The sequence below is a fragment of the Lutra lutra genome, chromosome 1 (assembly GCF_902655055.1).
Source record: "Lutra lutra chromosome 1, mLutLut1.2, whole genome shotgun sequence".
Classification (NCBI taxonomy): Eukaryota; Metazoa; Chordata; class Mammalia; order Carnivora; family Mustelidae; genus Lutra; species Lutra lutra.
Genome location: NC_062278.1, coordinates 201,997,072 through 202,020,468, shown reverse-complemented (window position 1 = coordinate 202,020,468; position 23,397 = coordinate 201,997,072). Strand labels below are relative to the sequence as shown.

The 23,397-nt window shown below is 38.9% G+C and overlaps 1 protein-coding gene across 25 annotated transcripts in view; it reads right to left on the bottom strand.

The window, feature by feature from the left end:
* Positions 1–23,397, bottom strand: part of PBRM1 (polybromo 1) — a 131,262-nt gene that overhangs the window by 75,519 nt on the left and 32,346 nt on the right. For 15 of the 25 annotated variants that reach the window (XM_047692109.1, XM_047692071.1, XM_047692064.1 and 12 more), the window contains 8 exons: positions 20,242–20,340; positions 17,410–17,495; positions 16,151–16,246; positions 15,422–15,513; positions 8,796–9,009; positions 4,557–4,698; positions 3,342–3,439; positions 1,236–1,280 (listed from right to left, as the gene is read on the bottom strand). In XM_047692109.1, coding sequence (XP_047548065.1) covers positions 1,236–1,280; positions 3,342–3,439; positions 4,557–4,698; positions 8,796–9,009; positions 15,422–15,513; positions 16,151–16,246; positions 17,410–17,495; positions 20,242–20,340 — 872 coding nt within the window. The remainder of the gene's footprint in view (positions 1–1,235; positions 1,281–3,341; positions 3,440–4,556; positions 4,699–8,795; positions 9,010–15,421; positions 15,514–16,150; positions 16,247–17,409; positions 17,496–20,241; positions 20,341–23,397) is intronic. The other 10 variants (XM_047692172.1, XM_047692101.1, XM_047692165.1 and 7 more) reach the window with 1 other exon arrangement.

The following is a 23,397-nucleotide window of genomic DNA, read 5'->3' as shown; positions in this document are numbered from 1 at the left end:
TAGGTACAGTTACCAACTCTTTTTTCAGATGAAGAAACTGAAGTAAGGCTCAGATCACAGACCTAATTAGAATAACTAGGATTTGAACTTGGGCAGTTAGGTTCTAGAGCTTGGGGTTATACTACTCCTCCAAATGCCCCAGATTTCTATTTCTACTACTACCCAGAGTTAGTGCCATACACACTATGAATGACGTAAGAGAAATATAACCCATGGTCTTTTTCTTAAATTTGTGATTTAAGGACATTTTTCTTAAGGAAAATATCAGGAAGAATTTAATGAAAACACAGTAATTTTGTAGAGCAGATTGCCTATGGGAGCAAAATGCAGATAACTTTAGAACATCTAAACTGCAAAGAAAAGCATGATAGGGAAATCCTAATTCCTAGAGCTCTTTGGGCAGTCATGCATGTAGTTCTATAAAACTACGTAACTGTGTACCTTGTGCAATTATTCTAAGACATTGCTCCCACACAATTTCATTTGTTTTCAACCTGCCTTGCTTCCTGGCAAGTAAGTTCCTGGCACACAGAGGTGACACCTGAACATTTTCCTTTATGGCCTGTAACAGTGGAGTCTGGTGTTCTGTCAGCAATTGACCCTCCATGAATGCCAGAAGGCTAAGGTGAAAATAAAAGCACCACACAAGGATGACCAGGACTGTAATAAGGCAACTCATAGTTTAAAAATCAAAAGTGACATGCAAAAGAATGGATGCTTTCAAAGAAATAAAACATGGGCAAGATCAGAGACTGATGATGTATTCATGCTTAAGAAGCCCTAACCCAATGCACAGGTGCCAACCCAGGCTGACTTCACTTGGACTGTCAGCATTGGTTTTGATCCTTCTACCCCCACGCCCATGTGTAAGAGACATCCCTGAAAGGGCACCAGCATCTGCCAGCCTCTGGACACTGGAGACACTGTCATATTCTCAGCCTCCACCTTCTGTTGCACAAGCACAACCACCATGACTGGTGACAGGGCTTGCGGCTGCTGACAGAGCTAGCAACAAATCGACGCTTCAGAACATATCGAGGCGAACTAATCCCGAATTTATTCTACCAACTGTACTTCTCAACTATTCTGCTTTCTTTACTCATAAAACAGACTGGCACCCAAATAAAAACTTATTTCACATGCTTAAGACTTCACTTTTCACCTAATCAGTACAGACCATGCCACGGAAGTTATACTTTTAAAAATACGTTTATGCATAAAAAAGGACTGCACACCTGGAGAGCCTCCTGAGACCCAACACCTCACTGTCAAGAGTGTTCCTGGGAAAGCAGAAACAAACATTACATGTAAAGAGAAACAAAACAAGCAACATCGGAGGGTCATGTATAAACCAAATACGGTTGAGAAAAAAGAGGCTTATCCAATCCAAAGGATAAAAGATATTAAGAATACTTGGAACATTTTAACAGGAAAACAGCAGGTAGACTTTTGGGCAAAGGGGTGGGGGAGAAGACTGTACTCCCAGAATGAAGAGAACATAAATTTTTTTTCACACTTTTTGATATTAAAAAAAATAAGGCAAAGATAGAATCATACATAGTATTGAGAAGTCAAGTGGTACTTAGAAAACCTGGCCCTGACTTCACTGGACAAGCTGACTAGGTAGCTGTGTTTGCATGAATTACCGAAAAGTCTATTTCTCATTAGCAAAACCTCGTAACATAACGAGTTACCTCCTAAAAGGCTCGTTAACATTTCTTTCTTTGACACAGTTCAAAGCGTAGGACTCGCTTCTCTCAACCTCTTACTGTCTACTCATGCCTGTATTTCAAAACCAGGTATGTTCTTTTATTGCTTTAGCTATTATTTAAATTTGTTCTTCTCTTATTTGTGTTTTTCACTTCCTAGGAAACCTGTTTACAGAGACATTTTATCTGAAGGAGGATTTTATGAATTCAACAACGTAATGCTTCAGTTTTCTTTTTGTGGGAGGTTTTAGAGCAATAACTTTCCTGTGATTTACTTGGGTTGTCCCACCAACTATGAGCCACAGAGACAGAAAAGTCATTAAGGATCTGGCCTGGGCTAACGCTTCCTCAGAACAGTTGTAACACTCAACTAGTTTCAGATCTCTTTCCATTCGGTGTTGGCACTAACTGTACCATCACTTTGCCTCCATTACCTTCTTTTGCCTTAGAAGTTTTTATCTTTGATGGGTGACTGATCTGGAAAACACAGGTGATGCTGTAGTAGTTATATAATTACACTCAAAGATGTCCTTGACTTGATGTTTCTGATCTGGTTTCACATTTTTCCTCCGTTGTCCCTGGTATAACAAGGAATTAAGAACTTGGAAGGATGAAATTCATAGGCCAGTAATGGAGGAGACTCACATCTCAGGGTACACCAATCAATTTCGTTACCATGGCATAGCACAGCAGTTACTCCCAAAGCTAAAAAAGTTTTCCCAAATGCTATTTGTAAGAGGTAAAGATGGGATAGCTTCTCTTTTGTAAACCACTTTTTATAAGCCTCTGCTCTCAGTGGATCTCTTAATGATATTAGTGACTTCTTCATTCAACTCTGGATCTGCCCCCACTATTAGGGATTAGCTTATTTCTTGTTTGTGGTGTCCTCCCTGGAGTGACTGCTGCTACAAAGATGGTGAGACAGTTAAGGCTGAGGGAGAATATGGTGTTTGACAAAGATCGAGCCAGAGAAACTCTGTGTGGGAGGTGTGGACAAAAGAGTCGCTCTTGCAGGATTCTTTATAGAGTCCAGCTTCAGAATCTGACAGTGAAGAGTCCCTTCCACAGAACCCATGAGAGAAAGGAAGGGTGACGGAAGTTCGGAGAAACATGAGAAAGAAAAACCAAACAACTAGCTTAGCATTTTATCAACTACAAGAAGTTGTGACTTGGTAGTTTACAATCTGACATCCTTAAAATGGCAAATAAAGATCAGATTAATAAGTAAAACCAAAGACGTGAGAGTATCAGCGACTTACTTCACTGTAGTGATAGTACTGAATTTTTTTGCAATTCACCACGTAGAAATTACCTAAATGAGATTCAAGTGGCTCTCCTGAAATGCCACATTAAAGCAAAATGGCCCAGACAGCCAACAGAGTAACATGCTTTGCCGAGCCCTGTAAGGAGCTGTCACTTTCGTCCTTGCGATCTACAGCCATTCCGGCACCTGCACCAATAGCAGTGCTGATCATACGATTCACAAATGAATTCTAACAGAAGATCTGTTAGCAAATAATTAGAGCTTGTAAGCAAATTCATACCTGACAGCTTAAAGACACATTTTTCTGCACTTATCAAAAACAAAATGATAGAAAAATAGATGTCTCCATCTATGAAAAAAATATGTACCTTTTTCTTTTGGCACTACCAGCATCAGAGGTGGCTGAAGAAATCATGCTGTCTCCATCCTCAATGTCGTCCCTCCTAGCAAGCTCCTTCTTCTTTGCCTGAAACAGAGCAGACCCTGGGAGTCAAGCTCTCCTGCTGAATGCTCTCAGAATATATGAATATTAAACAGCTAGACATACCAGATTCTCTTAGAGAAATACAACCACATGTAAGAAGCACAGAATTAAAGAGTCAGTAAACATTTTCAATAACCCGGTCTGACAAAAGCCTGCACGACCTGTAGAAAAGTAGGTTAAAAACTGGATCTGGCAGATTGAGGACGCAACACTAGCTCAAGTACCAGACTACAAGGGCACCGGCTTGTTCAAAGCGCTGAGGCAAGTTGTAGGAGTGTCCTGCCATTTTTAGGCGAAGCCAACTAAAGACAGTTTTTGGTGCCTTGGACTTCTTCAGCAATGCTGTGGCTAAGAAGAAGGTTTAACGCGAGAGGTGAAAGAAGATCTACTTCCAACACATGCATTTTTAAAGACCTTCTGCCAAAGAGCTGAAAGTCCGACCACTGCAGACTTAGGGAATGCACGCGCAGCAGAGAAAGGAAATACATGAAATGCGCAGCACCGAGGCCGGGATCAATTACACAGAACGAAGATTCTCCAGGGGATCCAAAATTCTTTTGTTGCTTCCTTGCTCTGGGATTCTTTTTCCAGAAAGATTCTACTCAAAACTGACAGACACAATTTGTATTTCGTACCTCTGCCTTTCTTCAAAACGCCTAGATCACCCATGACTTCCCGTGCCCACTAAGACGTGCTCTCAGAAAGGATCTGAAAAATTCCTGAACACTGTACAGTGATTAGTTACCTTCTCCTAGGACCAATTTTGCTACCGTAACAGACGCAAGTCTAGAACCAAAGAAATAAAATCTACATGATAGAGGACCATCTGCGACTGGAGGGAAACTTCCTGAGGTCCTAAAATTACCTCCCACGCACAAATCCCTGCTTCTTCCACTCACAAGGCTAGCCCAGTGTAAATTATTATTCCTACTCTACATGTTCCTGACAACTCTAAAAAAACATACTCAGCAGTACTTGTGGTTGAAACAAATGATGTGATACTGCTGGGAGAAATCACACATCTTAAAAGCACACACTCCCAGTCTGTGGAATTATTCCAGCTGTCCGTACTGCAGCTAAGCAAATCCGGGGATCATACCTGCATGACCTGCTGCAATTTCAGAACCCGCTTGTAGATGGCTGAATTGGGAACATTGTAGCGTTTGGCATTTTCAAACATTAAATTCAGATCACACTCCAAATGATCTAAAGTTTCATATTCTTGATTCTTTAGCTTTGTTCTGTGAAAGACAAACACAGGGCTACAATTTACCATTAAGAAAATGATGAAATACCCTTACTGAAAGTTTGGTACAAAAATCCTAACACGCACTAGCTGACCTCTTTACTTGTGATACTGATGAGAGGCCCATCTACCTTCAAGACAGAAAGGAGACAAAAGCACCATTGTATTTAGGCAGTATGACAGTCTACCTGGAAATCCAGAAACATAAGAAATAATAAGAGGACCTACGTGCCAAGGTGGTCAATTACAAAGCACATATATTAGCAAAAATCCTAATGGAAAACCTCTGTTAGTGGTTAACATGCAAACCCCAGGAAGAAAAAAGAAAAATCATGGAGGTTTAAGATACCTTAATGAAGAACCATGGTGATCTAGCCACTTCTGATAAGAGGCCATTCCAATTCATGAAGGTTAATGAAAAGAGAAGGTACTCTCAACACCATGAAAGGGGATATGTATATATACGTACAACGAAGAGGTCTTAAGATGGCAGATGAGAGGCAGATACATTAGGGCCCACTGACTACTTTTCTTCTAATACAAACATCTGCAACTAATTATGATGGCATAAAATTGACATTATTTATTTTACGTAAGTCTTAAGAATTCTGATATCTTTCAGACACTATGGCTGTTGTTAATACCAAACTCATGAAGTCCTTTATAAATTTTACTTTAAAGATTTAGGTATTTATTATTTCAGAGAGAGAGACAGAGCATGAACAGGAGGGGCAGAGCAAGAGAGATTCTCAAGCAAACTTTGCACTGAGCACGGAGCCTGACCTGGGACATGATCCCAAGATCCTGCGATCATGACCTCAAGATCCTGCGATCATGACCTGAGCCGAAACCAAGAGTCAGATGCTTAAGTGACTGTGCCACTCAGGCATCCCTACATTTTGTTTATTCATTATTCATTATTCATTATTCATTATTTTATTTATTCATCTGAGAAAGAATGTGCATGGGAATGCACACAGGGGAAAAGAGCAGGGGTGGGGGAGAAAAGAGACTCTCATGCAGACTCCCTGCTGAGTGGGGAGGCCATGCAGAGCTTGATCCCACAACCCTGAGATCATGACCTGAGCTGAAATCAAGAGTCGGATGCCTAACCACCTGAGCCACCCAAGTGCCCCATGTCCCTTATACATTTACATGAAGTGAAGAGTCAGTTTGCCCTAAATCTGTATGCACACGGGATAGACTTTTAAATCTTTTGACTGAAGTACTTGTACACTGCTTAGAAAGACACGAATGTCAGAGAACACCTTGGGGGTAGAGCAAACAACCACACACAAACTCAGCTCTCAGTACCAGCCTACATGGCTAGCACTCAGCATTTAAATTACAGCCTCAGACTTACTGCTGCCAACTCTGAGAGTAATTACTCCGAGAGTAATGTGCTGACTATTCTCAATCCCCACAAAGAAAAGACATGGAAGTCAAACTTGTAAATGACAATCTATAATAAATGTGCAGATATTTATCAGACTGATGTCCACCAAAATTAGAGGGGGACAGGATAGGCACAAAGGGAAATAAAAGATGGGGATGACAAGCCCCAGCACAGTGGAAGGTAGCATTTGGGCCACACTGTCTAGCTCCTGCCCAGTCTTTCATTTCTGTTGCCCTTTTTAAAATGATTTACTTATTTTAGAGAGAGAAAGAGAGCGAGAGAGCATGTGTGCTTGGGGGGCAAGGGGCAGAGAGACAAGAGAGTCCTAAGCAGACTCCTTGCTGGGCATGGTGCCTGAGGTGGGGCTCGATCCCAGGACCCTGAGATCATGACCTGAGCTGAAATAAAGAGCTGGATGCTTAAATGACTGTGCTACCCAGGCGCCCCTATTTTTGTTGCTTTTGATGACACTCAACTATCATCCTTTTGCCAAAATATCTTCCTAGGACTGTGCCGTATAACAACATTAGCCACTAGCCACATGTGGCTTTCTAAATTGAAGTAAAATTTAAAATCTAGTTCCTTAGTTGCACCAGCCACATCTCAAGTGCTCAATAGTCACATGTGACTAGTGGCTAACATATTGGACAGGGCACAGAAAACATTTCCACCATCATAGAAAGTTCTACTGGGCAGCACTGCTGTAGATTTCCACGTTGCTCTGATGCAGAGACAATGGAAGATAGGCCACGTCCTGTCAGGCACCACTGGCCATGTGTCCTTGGAAATGAGGTAGATTAGTCATGCTAAGAGCTGACCCTTCAAAACTCTAGTGTGCTACCAGCTAAGCCTCAGTCATTTCTGTTCCTCACACTCCTCTACCTGTGTGCCAGACAACTGTCAAGAAATAAGTTTAAAAAGGGGGAAAGGTGCAGAATTACTGACTTAACCAAGCAAGGTTTCTATTAGAAAATTCTAACTTAGGGCGCCTGGGTGGCTCAGTGGGTTAAGCCTCTACCTTCGGCTCAGGTCATGATCTCAAGGTCTTGGGATGGAGCCCCGCATCGGGCTCTCTGCTCAGCAGGGAGCCTGCTTCCCTCTCTCTCTCTCTCTCTCTGAGCCTGCCTCTCTGCCTACTTGTGATCTCAGTCTCTCTGTCAAATAATAAATAAAATCTTTAAAAAAAAGAAAAAAAAAAGAAAATTCTAACTTAGAAGGAAGTTGTAGGCAGGTGTTTGGGTTGGCTGAGAATATGTCTTCCTTTACACTAAACTCATTATTTAGACTAAAAAAAAAAAAAGGCTGAGGGAGAAAAGAAACAAAAGACAAAAACTGTTGAGTTAATGGGTCGCCTGGGTGGCTCAGTAGTCAGGCATCTGCCTTCAGCTCAGGTCATGATTCTAGGCTCCTGGGATCGAGGTCCGCCACCAGGATCCCCATTCAGTGGGAAGCCTGCTTCTCCCCCTCCCACTCCCTCCGCTTGTGTTCTCTCTCTTGCTATCTGTATCTGTCAAATAAATAAATGAAATCTTTTAAAAAAAATTGTTGAGTTAAAAGGGAATCTCTCAACACCTATAAGACTGTCACTATCTTTTCCAAGGCAGAGAGTATAAAAGACAAATTTCCAAGCTATTTTTTTAATGAATGGCAGCTTTAATTTCCATTTTATTTTAAGAAGATCAAATAAATAAACTGACTTTCTGTATCCTATTTGGGTACAAAACCTCCTAAGTTTGCATTAAGTAAAAACACCATAAATTTTACTGACCAACTGATGAAAACAGAAGTTATAAATACAGAACCATGAAATATTATGTTGTTAGCAATCTCATTTTCTAGAATCCAGCAAGTATAAGAATTTTAATTGCTATTATTTGAAAGGTTAGTTATCTGTCCTGATAAATACCAGCCTACTCTAATTTTGCCTAGTTAAGATATATTTTTACCTTGTCACCTCTGAGTATACTGTAGAACTTAACTCGCACTGTGAGAGTTATGATATTACTTATTTCCTATTATTTTAATGATGAGGTGGTGGGGTTTCAGTATTCTATCTGAATTCCCAACATTTGTTTTATCGATTGATTGATGATCATAGGCTGCATGTCCAGTGTGGGGCTTGAACTCACAACCCTGAGATCCAAAGTCGCATGCTCTACTGACTAAGCCAGCCAGGCAACCCCCAATGATTGTTTTAAACAGAAAAGGGAAACCAAGATGAGCCATCTTTCAGATACCGTTTCAGCTAATGAATTCTCTAAGAGCTGCCCGTGCTTATTCTGGATTCAACTTTAGATAAAAATTTAAATAGAGTTTAAGTGTTATATTTAAAATACCAATAATAAAAAAAATCAGTAAAAAGTATAAGCAGAAAGATTTTTATGCTTTGCTCAGTTGTAAGAAAATGAACAGTTAAGTTCTGAGCTGCATGACTCTATAGTCTATAATCTGATACACAAATAAATGCCTATCATGTTTTTGTTTATTTGCCTTGACTCTATTACAATATAAATAATATTCGTATTTAATCAAATTTATTTCTCAGTTTTCATATAGAAGTGATATTCAAAATATACTCTAGACATGTGAAAATATTTTTACCTTTAATATCTTTATCCATTCTAGTAAGGAGATTCACGTGCAGGCTCAACCACAAGAAAATGGATTTCTATCGAGTAATGTAGAAGGCATCTTACCTGATCTGTTGTAGGGATATAGGCATTTTAATTTGCTGATAATAATCAGGGTATTTTTTCTTTGAAGGCAAATGGAAAAAAGGTTCAGCTATTAGCTGCCCTTGGTTATTCCGACAACTCCTAACTGTGTCATAAAGCTGATAAAAAGGATTTGAAACATCCATAAATGAAGTAATGCTCTCTGCTTCCGATTCTCCTTCTTCGTAACGTGCAGCTAAAAAAAAAGCAAAAAAGGGGAAGAAAGAACCATACTTTAAAATAAAGCTCTTTTAACGACCTTCCAAAGTAAGATTTATATGTTTGAGAATACTTATTTTAAAAGAAGAGTTTCCAGCTGTCATTAAAGATGCTGTTAGTAGTGTTTAATATAGTTGTATATTCACTTAGAGAAATGTTACACAGAAACAGAATAAAGTGTTACACAGAAAACATTATACTGTTTTTTAAAAGTTACAAAATAGTTTCTCTCTTTAAATGTGCCTTTAAAAAAAAAAAACATTTTATGTATTTATTTGACAGAGAGAGACACAGCTAGAGAGGGAACACAAGCAGGAGGAGTGGGAGAGGGAGAAGCAGACCTCCCGCCCAGCAGGGAGCCCAACTCTATGCTCATCCCAAGACCGGATCAAGACTCGGGATCATGACCTGAGCCGAAGGCAGACGCCCAACAACCGAGCCACCCAGGCACCCCTCCCTAAATGTGCCTTCTTTAGAGACTCCCTGCTGCATTGTTTGGCCAAGAAAAGGATCAAGTAGCCATATACATACAGATCTCAGAACTAACGCAGTAGCATGTAGTTCAGGGTAATATAAATATATACTGATATCCGGTTGATATTGGTAGATCTGGTTTTGCTTTAAGTCTCTGTGATTTTGCCCCACTGATCTATAGCATCCTTTAAGAATGATTTCTTCTCTTATCGAGAGAATTTTAAGTAGAAGCTAATCACAAAAACACCACAATAAAATATAATCATTTTTATAGAAAAACAAAATACATTCTTTATTTCCCTAAATTTTTCAACAGTGTATAAGGACCATAGTTTAAGTTTTTCTTGACGGATCTGCATAATCAAAGTCACTACTGCTCCTGGGTAAGAATGACAATCATTTGGTAAGTACTTAGCTATAGTGTAAGAGACAGACAGGCACCAGACTCAGGAGAGTTGAGAGAGGATTTGGATCTAGTCATGGAGCCAGAAGCAGAGAGAAGATCTGTAAGTAGTTTTCTCTGTCCCTACTATTGCTGATCTTCTCCATAAAGAGCTTGCACATATTTAGTTGGATTTATACCTAGATGTTTTGTTGCTACTGTAAACTGTATCTTTTTAAAAATTATATTTTCTTTTTGTGGCTGATTCCAGAAATGAAACAGATTTTTGTATAATGATCTTATATCTAGCACCTTATTATTCTTATTAATTCCAATAATTTGCCTTACAGTCTTCTGAGGAAAAAACTAAAAAACAAAGAAAACACACAACAATCTTTCAACTGCAATCCTTATAAACCTTCTTTTCTGATTCTTACTCCTTCATTGTTGTCATGGTCAGCTGGCTAGTACTTTGACCAAAAGTGGTAACATTTTTACTTATGGTAAAGGGAATGCCACAAGTATTTCTCCACTAAAAACAGGTGTTTTTTACCAAGTTAGGAAAGATCCCCTTCTATTACTAATTTCTTAAAAGTTTTCATCATAACTAGGAATTGAAGAATTTATCAAATGCATCTGCTGAGCCAATAATACAGCTTACTCTCTTAAAGTATTAACACAGTGAATGATACTTTTACTTTATCTAATGCTGAAATGACCTAGTATTCCTGGAATAAGCCAACTGTGTTATCATGCATTATTTTTTATATACACTGCTAGATATAGTGTGCTTCTTTTTGTTGAGTTTCAGTATCTAGGTTCTATCATTTTTATAGAATGAAATAGGGAGCTTTTTTTTATTCTCTGCAGGACTTTGTATATATTCTGTTCCTCGAATGTTTGGCCTGTGTGTGTTTTGTTTTGTTTTTTATGATTTTATTTATTTATTTGACAGACAGAGATCATGAGTAGGCAGAGAGGCAGGCAGAGGGAGAGGAGGAAACAGGCTCCCCACTGAGCAGAGAGCCCAATGTGGGGCTTGATCCCAGAACCCTGGGATGATGACCCGAGCCGAAGGCAGAGGCTTTAACCCACTGAGTCACCCAGGCACCCCTGGCCTGGTGTTTTCCATGGGGAAAGATTTGTAACTAATAATTTAATTTCTTTAGTAATGTAAAACTAATCAGTCTTTTTATTCTTGAATCAGTTTTAGGCATTTATCACTTTCTAGGAATTTGCCCATTTCATCTAAATGTTCAAATTTGTTTGTGTAAAGCTGTTCATACATTCTTTGTAATCTGTATGCTCCCTTTTTCTCCTCATATGATTTGTGCCTTCTGTTTTTCTTTCTTTCTTTCTTTCTTTTTTTAAGATTTTACTTACTATTTGACAGAGAGAGACAGCGAGAGAAGGAACATAAGCAGGGGGAGTGGGAGAGGGAGAAGCAGGCTTCTGGCTGAGCAGAGAGCCTGACATGGGGCTCGATCCCAGGACCCTGGGATCATAACCTGAGCCAAAGGCAGACGCTTAACAACAGAGCCACCCAGGCGCCCCTTTCTGTTTCTTTCTTGACAGTCTCACCACAGATTTGCCTATTTTATTAATAGTTTTAACAGAAAAACTCTGACTTTATTGTTCTTTTCTACCATAGGTTTCCTTTCTAACAAATTCATTTCTGCTCTTAGCTTTCTTACCTTTTCTTCTAATGTCTCTGCTTTTATCCTCTTATTATTTACTTATGTTAGATGTTTATTAGTTCACCTTTTTTTTTTTTTTTTTTTTTTTTGAGAGTGAGAGAGATCAGAGAGAGAGGGAGAAGCAGAGTCGCTGAAGAGCAGAGAGGCTGATGTGGGGCTCAATCCCAGGACCTGAGCTGATGGCAGATGCTTAGCCCACTGAGCCACCTGGGAGTCCCTAGTTCATTGACTTTCAGTTGCTTTTCTAAATAGACACTTTCAGACTTAACCTTCTCTCCAAAGTACAGCTTTAGCTTTGTCCCCACTGTTTTGATATATACTGTTCTCATTATTGCTATTGTTCGATCTCAGGTAATTAAATTCCTATTACAATTTTTCCTTTTTAAAAAGAAAAACCCAAGCATTTGGAGACTTTTGTATTTCCTGAGTGTTTGGGTTTTTAACTTTTACCTTTTTTTTTTAAATGATTTTTAAATTTTTATTTATTTATTTATTTTTATTTTTTATAAACATATATTTTTATCCCCAGGGGTACAGGTCTGTGAATCGCCAGGTTTACACACTTCACAGCACTCACCATAGCACATACCCTCCCCAATGTCCATAACCCCACCCCCCTCTCCCAACCCGCCTCCCCCCAGAAACCCTCAGTTTGTTTTGTGAGATTAAGAGTCACTTATGGTTTGTCTCCCTCCTACTCCCATCTTGTTTCCTTTATTCTTCGCTACCCCCTTAACCCCCCACATTGCATCTCCACTTCCTCATATCAGGGAGATCATATGATAGTTGTCTTTCTCCGATTAACTTATTTCGCTAAGCATGATACCCTCTAGTTCCATCCACGTCGTCGCAAATGGCAAGATTTCATTTCTTTTGATGGCTGCATAGTATTCCATTGTGTATATATACCACATCTTCTTTATCCATTCATCTGCTGATGGACATCTAGAAAAAGGGCTAGTGTCCAAAATCTATAAAGAGCTTAGCAAACTCAACACCCAAAGAACAAATCATCCAATCAAGAAATGGGCAGAGGACATGAACAGACATTTCTGCAAAGAAGACATCCAGATGGCCAACAGACACATGAAAAAGTGCTCCATATCACTCGGCATCAGGGAAATACAAATCAAAACCACAACGAGATACCACCTCACACCAGTCAGAATGGCTAAAATTAACAAGTCAGGAAATGACAGATGCTGGCGAGGATGCGGAGAAAGGGGAACCCTCCTACACTGTTGGTGGGAATGAAAGCTGATGCAGCCACTCTGGATAACTTTTACCTTTTAAAGATTAGGTGTTTACCACAGCTGTATTATGGTCAGAAATATATCTGTAAAATACCCAACTTTTAAATTGGTTGAAATTTGTTTCATGGCTAAGTACATGATTAATATCTGTGATTGTTCCACAAGAATCAGAGGAATACTTGCCTGTTTATATCCATCTTGTGTTAGCTAAGTAGTACCCCCCAATATACCCAAGTCTTAATCCACAAAACTGTGACTAATACCTTATACGGCAAAAGAGACTTTGCAGATATGATTAAGTTAAGGATCCTGAATTTGGGAGATTATCCTGGATTAAACTCTGAGCACTAAATGTAATTGTAAGGGTCCTTATAAGAGGCAGGCAAGGTTAAAGGAGAAAGGAGACGAGATGACAGATAGAGACTGGGAGTGCTACATTTTGAATAGAGAGGAAGGAGTCATTAGCCAAGGCATCCAGGTAGCTTCTAGAAATTAGAAAAGGAGAGGGAATGGTTTATCACCTAAGCCACCAAACCAAGTTTATAGTAATTAGTTTTTGCAGCAACAGGAAATAAACACACTGGTGAGAAATAATCGCTGTGTATTCAAATTGTCGTCTTCACTGGTTTTCTGGCTGCTTATCTAGCAATGGAGAGCAGTGAACTCCCACTCTACGGCAATGTTTTCACTTTCTCTGCCACCTTCTATCTGGTTGTTTTATGTATTTTGAGTTTTGTAATTTATCTTCCTGCTGAAATAAACCTTTTATCATTATGAGGTGGATCCTTTTTATCCTTGGTAATGCTTTCTGTTTAAAAGTTCATTCTATCAGAAGTCAATGTAACTATCCTTTGGTTATTATTTGCCCTGTGTATCTTTTTCCGTCCTTTTACATTAAACTTTCCTGTATTTTGACATTTCAGATGTGTCTCTTGCAATCAGCATACAACCTGATTAAAAAAAAAATCTAATCTAAAACTGTTATAATTGGCAAATTTGGGGCATTAACACTGATGTGATTTCTGATACAATTTTTGGAGTTGTCTCTCTCAACTTTATACTTTCCACTTGTCCCATTTTCTCTGTTTCTTTTTGTCTTCTTTACTTATTTTGTTTTTGCGGAGGAGGACTGAAAGGTTGATCTGTTTTTCTGATTCTATCCCTCACCCCATTTCTGTTCTTAGAGTGACTACAAGTGGGCGTGCTTCTCTACCCGCCCTGTGGCCCCGCCCCAGGCTACATAAAGTAGTTGGTCTCTAAAACAAATCACCCCAAGAACACAGGCCACATTTTCTGAATTTTGGGGGAGGGGGTTCTGAATTCTTATGTCTTCTCTCCATGGGCTCTTACTTGTCCCTCCAAGATCATCAGTTATCCCTTCTTTGCTATTTTAACTGTATCTTACCCCTAAGTTGTTTCCAGCAGCAGGAAGTAGAAACCAAATAGATTAGAATCCTGGCTAAATCAAGGGTAAACAGCTGTGCAGAGCAGCCTGAAAGATCTACTACATACAAAGCTGACTGGCAGGTACTCTAATAGCTAAGGTTACTAAAGAAGAACGCTAGTACTATTTTTTAGAAAATAAATAAATAAATAAATAAATAAATAAATGCTTTTTAGGTGGGTTTTCCTTCAATTTGTCATGCTACTTATAAGGTTAATGAAGTAACCAAATGTTAGAAGGAAACCTAAACATGTGTGTCACTTTTATAACCAGTGAAAAAGCTAATAAAAACAAATTTTCCTTCAATTTCTGATAACACGACTTAAGTTAAAAAGAAATTCTGTAGATGAGTGTCAAAAAATTACATCTATACTCTAATAAGTAATCTACAGTACTTTTGAACCTTCTATGCAAGATTTAGTAGAAAATAAGACACACAGGTGGAAAAATCTGTTCTCATACTTGATGATGAAATCTGACAATAGGCCAGAGTAATTTCATGAAATAAGTTTTATCTGTATATATAAAAATTGTCTGTAGTAAAATAAAGAACATTACAGCACACCGCAGACAGAGACAATGAAATCAAACATATCTCTACAGCTATTCTTTGCTACTTAACAGACAGTGTACTTTTACATGGATTTTATTGCCCAACGTCCTGTGTTAAACTGGTTTAAATGACAACTGACTATGGTGCTCTGATTGTAATTTACATCTATCTTTTTTTTTTTTTTAACATTATCTTTAAATCAGAAGCTCTAGCCAGGAAGAAATTATAGCCTACTGAAAATATAAGCCAGTGACCTGGAAATCTAAGATGGTATGAATGTCTCCCTCGGGTTTCTCGATGGCGTCACTAGTACTCACTCACTATTTATCATTATATGCTTGAAACCAGGATCTGCTAAGGCTAGAAAACCAATTGTTCTTATAGAAGTATTTATTTACTTACATACAAGATATAACACAAAATAAGGTGTTGATAAGTTGGCCAACCAAAGAGTGCAGTCAAAACACAACAAAACAACATGTACTCCAAAAACTGACAAACTCCCAGCCAGACCAAAGTTACTGTAACTTTCCTTCACTAGAAGATCCACTGAGAAGGCATTAACTAGTCATGACCTAATACCCACCAGCTAAAGCAGCATCCTCTTCACTTTCTGAGCCATACTGAAGTGCCATGGTAATTGCTGACAAACGACCCCCTTGGACTGTTCTTTTATTTCTACAAAGAAAAACAAGTAATCAGAAGACAGGGAAAGAGGTTATAATAATTTGGTTACTTTACAGGAAACAGAAACTGTTAAGAAAGCATTCACATCAAGAAAAACAATTTCTATTCAACTGTGTGCTCAATTTATCTTCGTACTTTTAACAGTCCCCATAAGCAATCTTAGCTAAGACCAATTTTTTTCTCTGAAAAGAGAGGGAGTGGTGTAGAAAGCCTAAAGTAGGCTACTCGCAATTGTGTTACTTAAATGCAGCATTACTTCTTATTTTACAAAAAATAAAGATTCATTCATCTTTACTGGTTAATTCCCTTCTAAGATGTTCATATCCTACAATGAACACAAATTCTATTTCGAATACAAAATCTTTTAGTATTTTACCACAATTAATTTTACTGGAAATATTAAACACTCTCTGACAAATAACTTCTGCTTAAGCATTTTCCAGAAGTCAGGCAGGTCAGGCCGACTATGGCACCTCAACCTTTTAAATAAGGTTATTTGATAACAATTTTCATAATAACCCAATTATACCCCCAAAGAATTACTTCCTGATAGCCATCAGGCAAACACTAGTAAGCCTAGCCTCATAAACAAGGTCAGTTTTCAGACTAAACACACTCACTCTCTCACCGGTAATACTTGCTAGCGGGATTTCTCTCTTCACCAAGGCTGCCTTTACTGTGAGAAGGACCTGTCAGCCTGGCTGTAGCCAAATTTGATGGAGTCCTATCCAGAGATAAGATTTAAAAAAAAAAAAAAAAAAAAAAAAACTCAGAAAATTGACAGCTGGAATCAGAATGCTAGGTAAATAAAAAGGAAGCAAGCATTTTTTTGTTTCTAAGTAGAAATGCTCAAATATTTGAGCCATTACTGTACAGAACACTTTGCTCCAAAACCGCAGGACTCTGCCAAAGAGAATAGACAAGGGCTGGTCCTGGAGTGCTTATGGTCCCTGCAGTGACCAAGGATCTGGTAATGAAGGAAAGCTTTGAAGGCAGCCACCTCAGCTTCCATTTCTTGAAAGAAGCAATGGACTCCCAGAAGTAAGACTTGTTCAAAGTCCTAGTCCTTGCACAAGAAAGAGCCAGGATGAGACTCTGATCTCCTGACATCTGGCTAAATGCTCTTGGGGCTGATATAAATATATACTATTAAATATAACACAAAAATACCATGATATTATATAGATGTTTGCCATATATAATATACATTAATATGTATATGTCACATACAAATATGACTATGTACGTATATAGCAATAAGAGTAGATAATAGTGTTTAACCTCAAAAATTGTTTGTTTTTTTTAAAGACTTTATTTATTTGTCAGAGAGAGAGCAGAGCAGAGCGGCAGGCGGAGGGAGAAGCAGACTTCCCGCTGACCAGGGAGCCCAACATGGGACTCGCTCCCAGGACCCTGGGATCATGACCTGAGCTGAAGGTAGATGCGCTTCACCTACTGAGCCACCCAGGTGCCCTCAAATTGTTTGTTTTTAAATAAAGCCCTTCAGCTGCAATGGAAGGGCTGAGGAAGAGTTATATCTATTCTCTTCAGAATCACATTATCAACTGTAAATATACTTTTCAAATGCAATATACTTCTTGTTTTCCACTGCATTGATTCCACTAGCTAGAAAATTTGGTAAATAAAAAAGGCACAAGGATTTAGACATTTTATTTCATTATTATTTTTTAAGATTTAATTTATTTGAGAGAGAGAGAGAAAGCACAAGCAGGAGAGGGGCAGAGGGAGAAGCAGGCTCTGTGCTGAGCAAGGGGCCGGATGTGGCGGTTGATCCCAGGACCCCAGGATCAAGACCCAAGCCAAAGGCAGATACTTAACTGACTGAGCTACCCAGGTGCCCCGAGTATAGACATTTTAAAAACATACCTCATTCGAAGGCTTGACTTAGCCATTTCATGATGTTCAATTTCTGCTTTTTTCATATAAAATATTTTTTTAATAGAATTTGCATCCTGTCAAGATAAAATTACTTGCTTTAGGAAAAACGGACAGTTTAAAATGCCGTCAGTCATGCACTGGACACTCTCTATGGCCCTCTTCCATTTGGAGTAGGCGTCCATTTACAGTCCATAAAGCTGCATCCTCTACCCCTTCCATCTTTGAGAACATCATCACAATTATACATCAGTTAAAAAGCCTCCCAGCTCTTTCCTAATTAGTCAAGTAATGCACAAAGATCTAACAGTGAACAAGGAAAAATGGGTGAAAATTCAATGAACTCTATCTGTGTCCACTGACTTAAAAACTGATACAAAGATACACTTCTAAGATTAAAGACTATGCACACAAATTTAGATGAATGTACTTGCTTAAATCAATAGCATATTAATATATCAAATCTAGTTTCACCTCTCTCTAAAATTTATTTTAGGGAAAATAATCAGACCAAAATGTACAATCTTAACTGCATCAACAAACTATTAGTATTCTACTATTAATGTCCTATCAAGGACTAAGAATACAGACACTTCATAGCTCATTTCTGACTTTCATTCAAGGTTTCTTAAAAGATGAATATTGATTAAAAGCTGAAAGATAGGTTAACTACCAAAAGCAACTCTATTTGAGGCAGCATTCTGAAAGTCTAAATGATTTTTTAAAAGACTTTATTTATCTATTTGACAGACAGAGATCACAAGTAGGCAGAGAGGCAGATAGAGAGAGGGGGGGAAACAGGCTCCCCGCTGAGCAGAGAGCCCAATATGGGGCTTTATCCCAGGATCCTGAGATCATGACCTGAGCTGAAGGCAGAGGCCTAACCCACTGAGCCACCCAGGCGCCCTAAAGTCTAAATGATTTTACTCCCAAAAGGTTTTCTGAAAATCCTCTGCTAAATTCCCAATGACTTATCACTAATACAAAAAATGTCTATAAGCAACTGTGTTACAGGACTGTAAAATTTCTAGGAGAGAACTACAAAGCAATGAAAGAGACATTTCACAATGTGTGTTGCACTGCAGAAATTGCTTTTTATATTTATGACGTTTAAAGGAGAGACTAAATCAATATTTCACTAAAAAGTAGATCAAAGCCAAACTTTCTATCTCACATTAAGATAGACATATAAATGAATGGAACAGAACTGAGATTACAGAAACAAACCCATACACCTTAAGTCAACTGATTTTCAACAGGGTGCCAATGCGGTTCAGTGGGGGAAAGAACAGTCTTTTGAATATAAGGTGCTGGGACAAATGAGCATCCCGTGTGGAAGAATGAATGTAGATCCCTACCTCACACCTAATTCAAGTATACAAAAATAAATCCAAAATGGATACATTTAAGGGCTGAAAGTATAAAATTCTTAGATGAAAACACAGGTGTCAACCATTATGGCCTTGGATTAATGCTTTCTTACATAAGACACTAGAAATACAAGCAACCAAAAAAAAAAAAAAAAAAAAAAGGCAGACAAGATGGGATTGGGAGGGAGACAAACCATAAGAGACTCTTAATCTCACAAAACAAACAATCTCACAAAACCCCCCCAGGGTTACTGGGGGGAGGGAGAGGGTGGTTGGGTTATGGACATTGCGGAGGGTATGTGCTATGGTGAGCGCTGTGAAGTGTATAAATTTGGTGATTCACAGACCTGTGTCCCTGGGGCTAATAATAGATTATATGTTAATAAAAAAAAAATAAAAAAAAAAAAAAGGCAAACTGGACTTAACCAAATTAAAAACTTTGTCAAAGGACATTATCATGAAAGTGAAAACAATCCACAGAATGGGAGAAAATATTTGTAAATCATACACCTACTTTAATATCCAAGATTATGTTAAAAAATCTAACAATTCAAGAATAAAAAAACAGGTAACCCAATTAAAAAATGGGGTAAGGATTTGATTAAAAAGTTTTTCAAAGAAGGTATGTGAATGGCTGATATACACACAAAAAGATGTTCAACATCACTAATCATCAGGGAAATAATATTCAAAACACAATGAGATGCTACTTCACACCCACAAGGATGGCTATCATAAAAACAAAAACGGAAAACAAATGTTATTGAGAATGTGGAAAAATTACACTTGCAGATTTCCAGTGCAAATGTGAAATGGTATAGCTGGTTTGGAAAACAATTTGGTGGTTCCTCAAGAAGTTAAATATATAGTTAGTTACCATGTGGACCAGCAATTTCATTCCTAGGTACATACCCCCAAATTGAAAATACTATGTCCACATAAAAACTTAAACATGAATGTTCACAGCAACATTCTTTATGATAGCTGTAAAGTGTAAACAACCCAAATGTCTAGCAATTGATAAGTGGGTAACTAAAACATAGTATATAAATGTAACGGAGCATTACTTAGCAATGGAAGAACGAAGAAGTGATACATGCTGCAACATGAATGTAGTAAGAGTGTCATGCTCAGTGCAAGATGCCAGTCATAAAGGACCACATCTGTGTGATTCCATTTACATGAAACGTTCAGAATAGGCAAATTCACAGAGACAGAAAGTAGGCCAGTGCTCCTAAAATGGGAGACTAGGGGCAAATGGAGTGACTGTTAACTGAATGTGGTCATGGCTGCACAACTCAGAATACAGTAAAAACCATTAAATCATACACTTTGAGTGAAATGTATGGTATGATGTGAATTTCACCTCAATAAAGTTGTTACATAAAAACTGCTGGCTCTAAATTAAGGTGTCTACTCTTACCAATGAAAACAACAACAGTGAAAAACTAACCTTGAACACTTGAGAACCAGGCTCATTGTAAGTTTTGGCATTTTTTGCTAGGAGATCTATATCTTTGGCCATTGCATGAATACTCTTGTAGCTTCCATTCTAGAGTAAACAACAAAATATAGCAGTTCCTCTTAACTGAAAGTTAATCAGCAAGACCTTTAAAAAGAAAAGAACTCCCCATATTTTTAAATTCTCAGCATATTCAAAGACTTTATTGGAAAATACACATATGAACAATATATAAAGTCATTTTCTCTTCTATAAACTACTACAACTGTCCATTTACACACAAGTTTTCGAGATACGTAACAATCAGAGCTATGTTAGTTTCACAAAAACTTACAATTTTTAAAAGATCAAATAATGTAAAAGTTCTTTAATTCAGCAAACACACAGTACCAAGCACTGTTCTAAGTGCTTCACGAATACTAATCCATTAAGGACTGTGAAGTAAAGGTGAATTAAGGGTGTGAAGTAAAACTCCTCTAGTTTTACAGACCACTTCTGATAAAATAGTCCAGCACAGAGGTTAAACTCTTTGAGTACCTACTATGTACTAGGCTCTATGTTAGAGCTGTCGTATCTTAAAGCTCACTCGATCCCAAATAATCCAGGGAGACTGGGAACTGCCTTCAGTTTTCAAAGAAAAGGAAGGAGGAAGACACTCTAAGCAGAAGTTACACAGGGTTAACAAGAAGGACAGAGAAACGAACAGACACATTCTAGAGAGACTGAGAAAACCAAATTAAGTGGAGTGGAGGGTGGGGGAAGGCAGAACCATAAGCAAAGGCTGTATAGTAAGGACAAATGACGCAAAATCCAGACAGCCAGGGAAAGGAGAGTAGCTGGTGATTTGCCAAGTGAGGATACCCAACATCTGAGCATTCTCTGTTTATCTTTTTTTTTCTTAAAGATTTTATTTTTAAATAATCTCTACACCCAAGGTGTGGCTCGAACTCACAACCCCAAGATCAAGAGTAGCATGTTCCACTGACTGATCCAGCCAGCCACCCTGAGAACCCTCCGGATTTGGAAAAGGTCCTAGTACAGGTAGTAGGGAAGAACCTACTTTCCACAACAGAGAGTACAAGTAAGTGGGTAACAGCACTGCTAGCAGCCTGGCAGCCAGGGCAAGGGGAGGTAATTCGTGCTCAAGGGAGTCTTGAGAGACTAAAGTGAGGGCAAGAGAATAGAGAAAATGCATTCCTAACTCTCGTAAAGGGCAATAAAGCAGAGGGGAGCAGTGGACATCCAGGATCCACAGTGGCAAATGGCACTGGGAACACCAATGGCACCACAAAAAGACGATGCATGACCTCAGCTGTGCCACGATGTCCCTGAGTTCTACCTACTTCCCTACAGCTAGTTCTCCTGCCAGCCTTCTGAACAATTGCATGAGCTATCTGGTACTCTTTCCACAGATTCCCCTTCTGCTGGAGTTATTCAGAGCTGGTTTCTGTTGCACTGTAACAAGAAACTGTGATTTGCTAGTGGAGGCACTAGAAAACAAGTGACAAGGCTCTGGGCTGTGGAACAGAAAGGAAGAATAAAATAGGAAGAATGCTAGGGTCAGGAAGCAACATTCAGAAAGGACCAGAGAGCCTTTCATCAGAGAAGCAGGAGAGACTACTACAATAATTTGGACAGAAGAGGACAAGATCTTGCTTAGGGTGATGGCAAAAGGAGGTGCTTCTATGGAGCTTGTGGAAGGAAGAACAGACAAGACAAGGAAAGAGGTCTCAGAAAGAAGGCTGGGGCTGGTGTAGGGGTGTATATACAGATCTGATCTGAATTGCAGTATCACAAAAACATCTTCCGCCAAGGTAGATGTTAGAAACCCCAGGGATTTAGGTTCTAGGAGACTAAGACATTAGCAATAGCAGCTAGGGATCTACCTTAAAAACCAGGCGATACATTAGAGAATCTGTATTTTAACATTCTATGAAAGTGTATTATGGTACCAGTAATTACTACACTGTCACTGTTCACTGCTCTCCTACAATTTTAAAGCCAAGGAAACTTCTCCCTCCTGGCAAACCACTTGCCTTCAGTCTCATTTCTCAATGAGACAATGTGACACATTAAATTTTCCTCTTTGCTTTACCTACTGGGAGCCCCAAACCCTCCTTACTCTGGGAGGAACCCTAACTCGCACTAACCAAGGCCACATCCCATAGGTGCTCTGTGAGATGCTTCATCCATTACCCCTGCCCCCTCTGATCTGCAAACTGGTCACACTACACCCAGCATACAGCAGAGGAAGCAGGCAAGTCGCCTGACCGAAGCGATATAGCTAGTAAGGAGCAGAGCTAGGAAGACAACCCATGTCGGTCCAACTCTAAAAACTGGATTTCTGGTAAATATAGCTCTTTCTCCCTATACCTTCCTTAACCTCTAATCGCCAAGTTTTAAATTTCGTCATTCATTCAACTCAATAAACATCTATTGAGCACCTACTCTGTGGAGAGGCAGTAACAGTGCAGAGGTTAAGAGCACAGACTCGGGAGTCAGAATGTCTGGATTCAAATCCCAACTCTTCTCCTTACTAGCTGCTGACTTGGGCCAGTGACTTACCAGCTCGGTGCTTCGGTTTTTCTCATCTGTAAAACAGGAATAATAACGGTATCTACCTCAGGGAGTGGCTATCAGAATTAATAGTTAATACATACAAAGCACTGAGAACAGAGCAGGCACCTGGCAATGCCAAGTGAGTGCTGGCTGCTGCTACTGCTGGGGATACAGGGAGGAAGGCACTCAAAGAGAACAAAGCCTCTGTTTTCACTGACCTTACCCTCTAACATATACTGAAGGTAACTTACTCTGAGACATCCTAAAACTCTTTGGAAGCAGATAAGAATAAACAACAAAGCTTTATTGCTAATGGGACTTTCACAACTAAAAACGTCTATGGCCAGTGCTTTTTAATTTTTGTCCTAAGAGCAAGATTTACAATGCCAGTGAAAATTCTGCTTTCCTCCCTACAGATAAAACGCAAAAGGGACACTATGCTACCTCCTCCAAAGCTATAATCAGTTTTACCACTCTACTTGTTTATTATATTGTTAATAACCCCTTACAAAGACATCGCTTCTGTTTCCTAAAAGCCTCTACAAAAGATCTCAGGCTGAACTGCCCTAAAACACATATGGTTACATG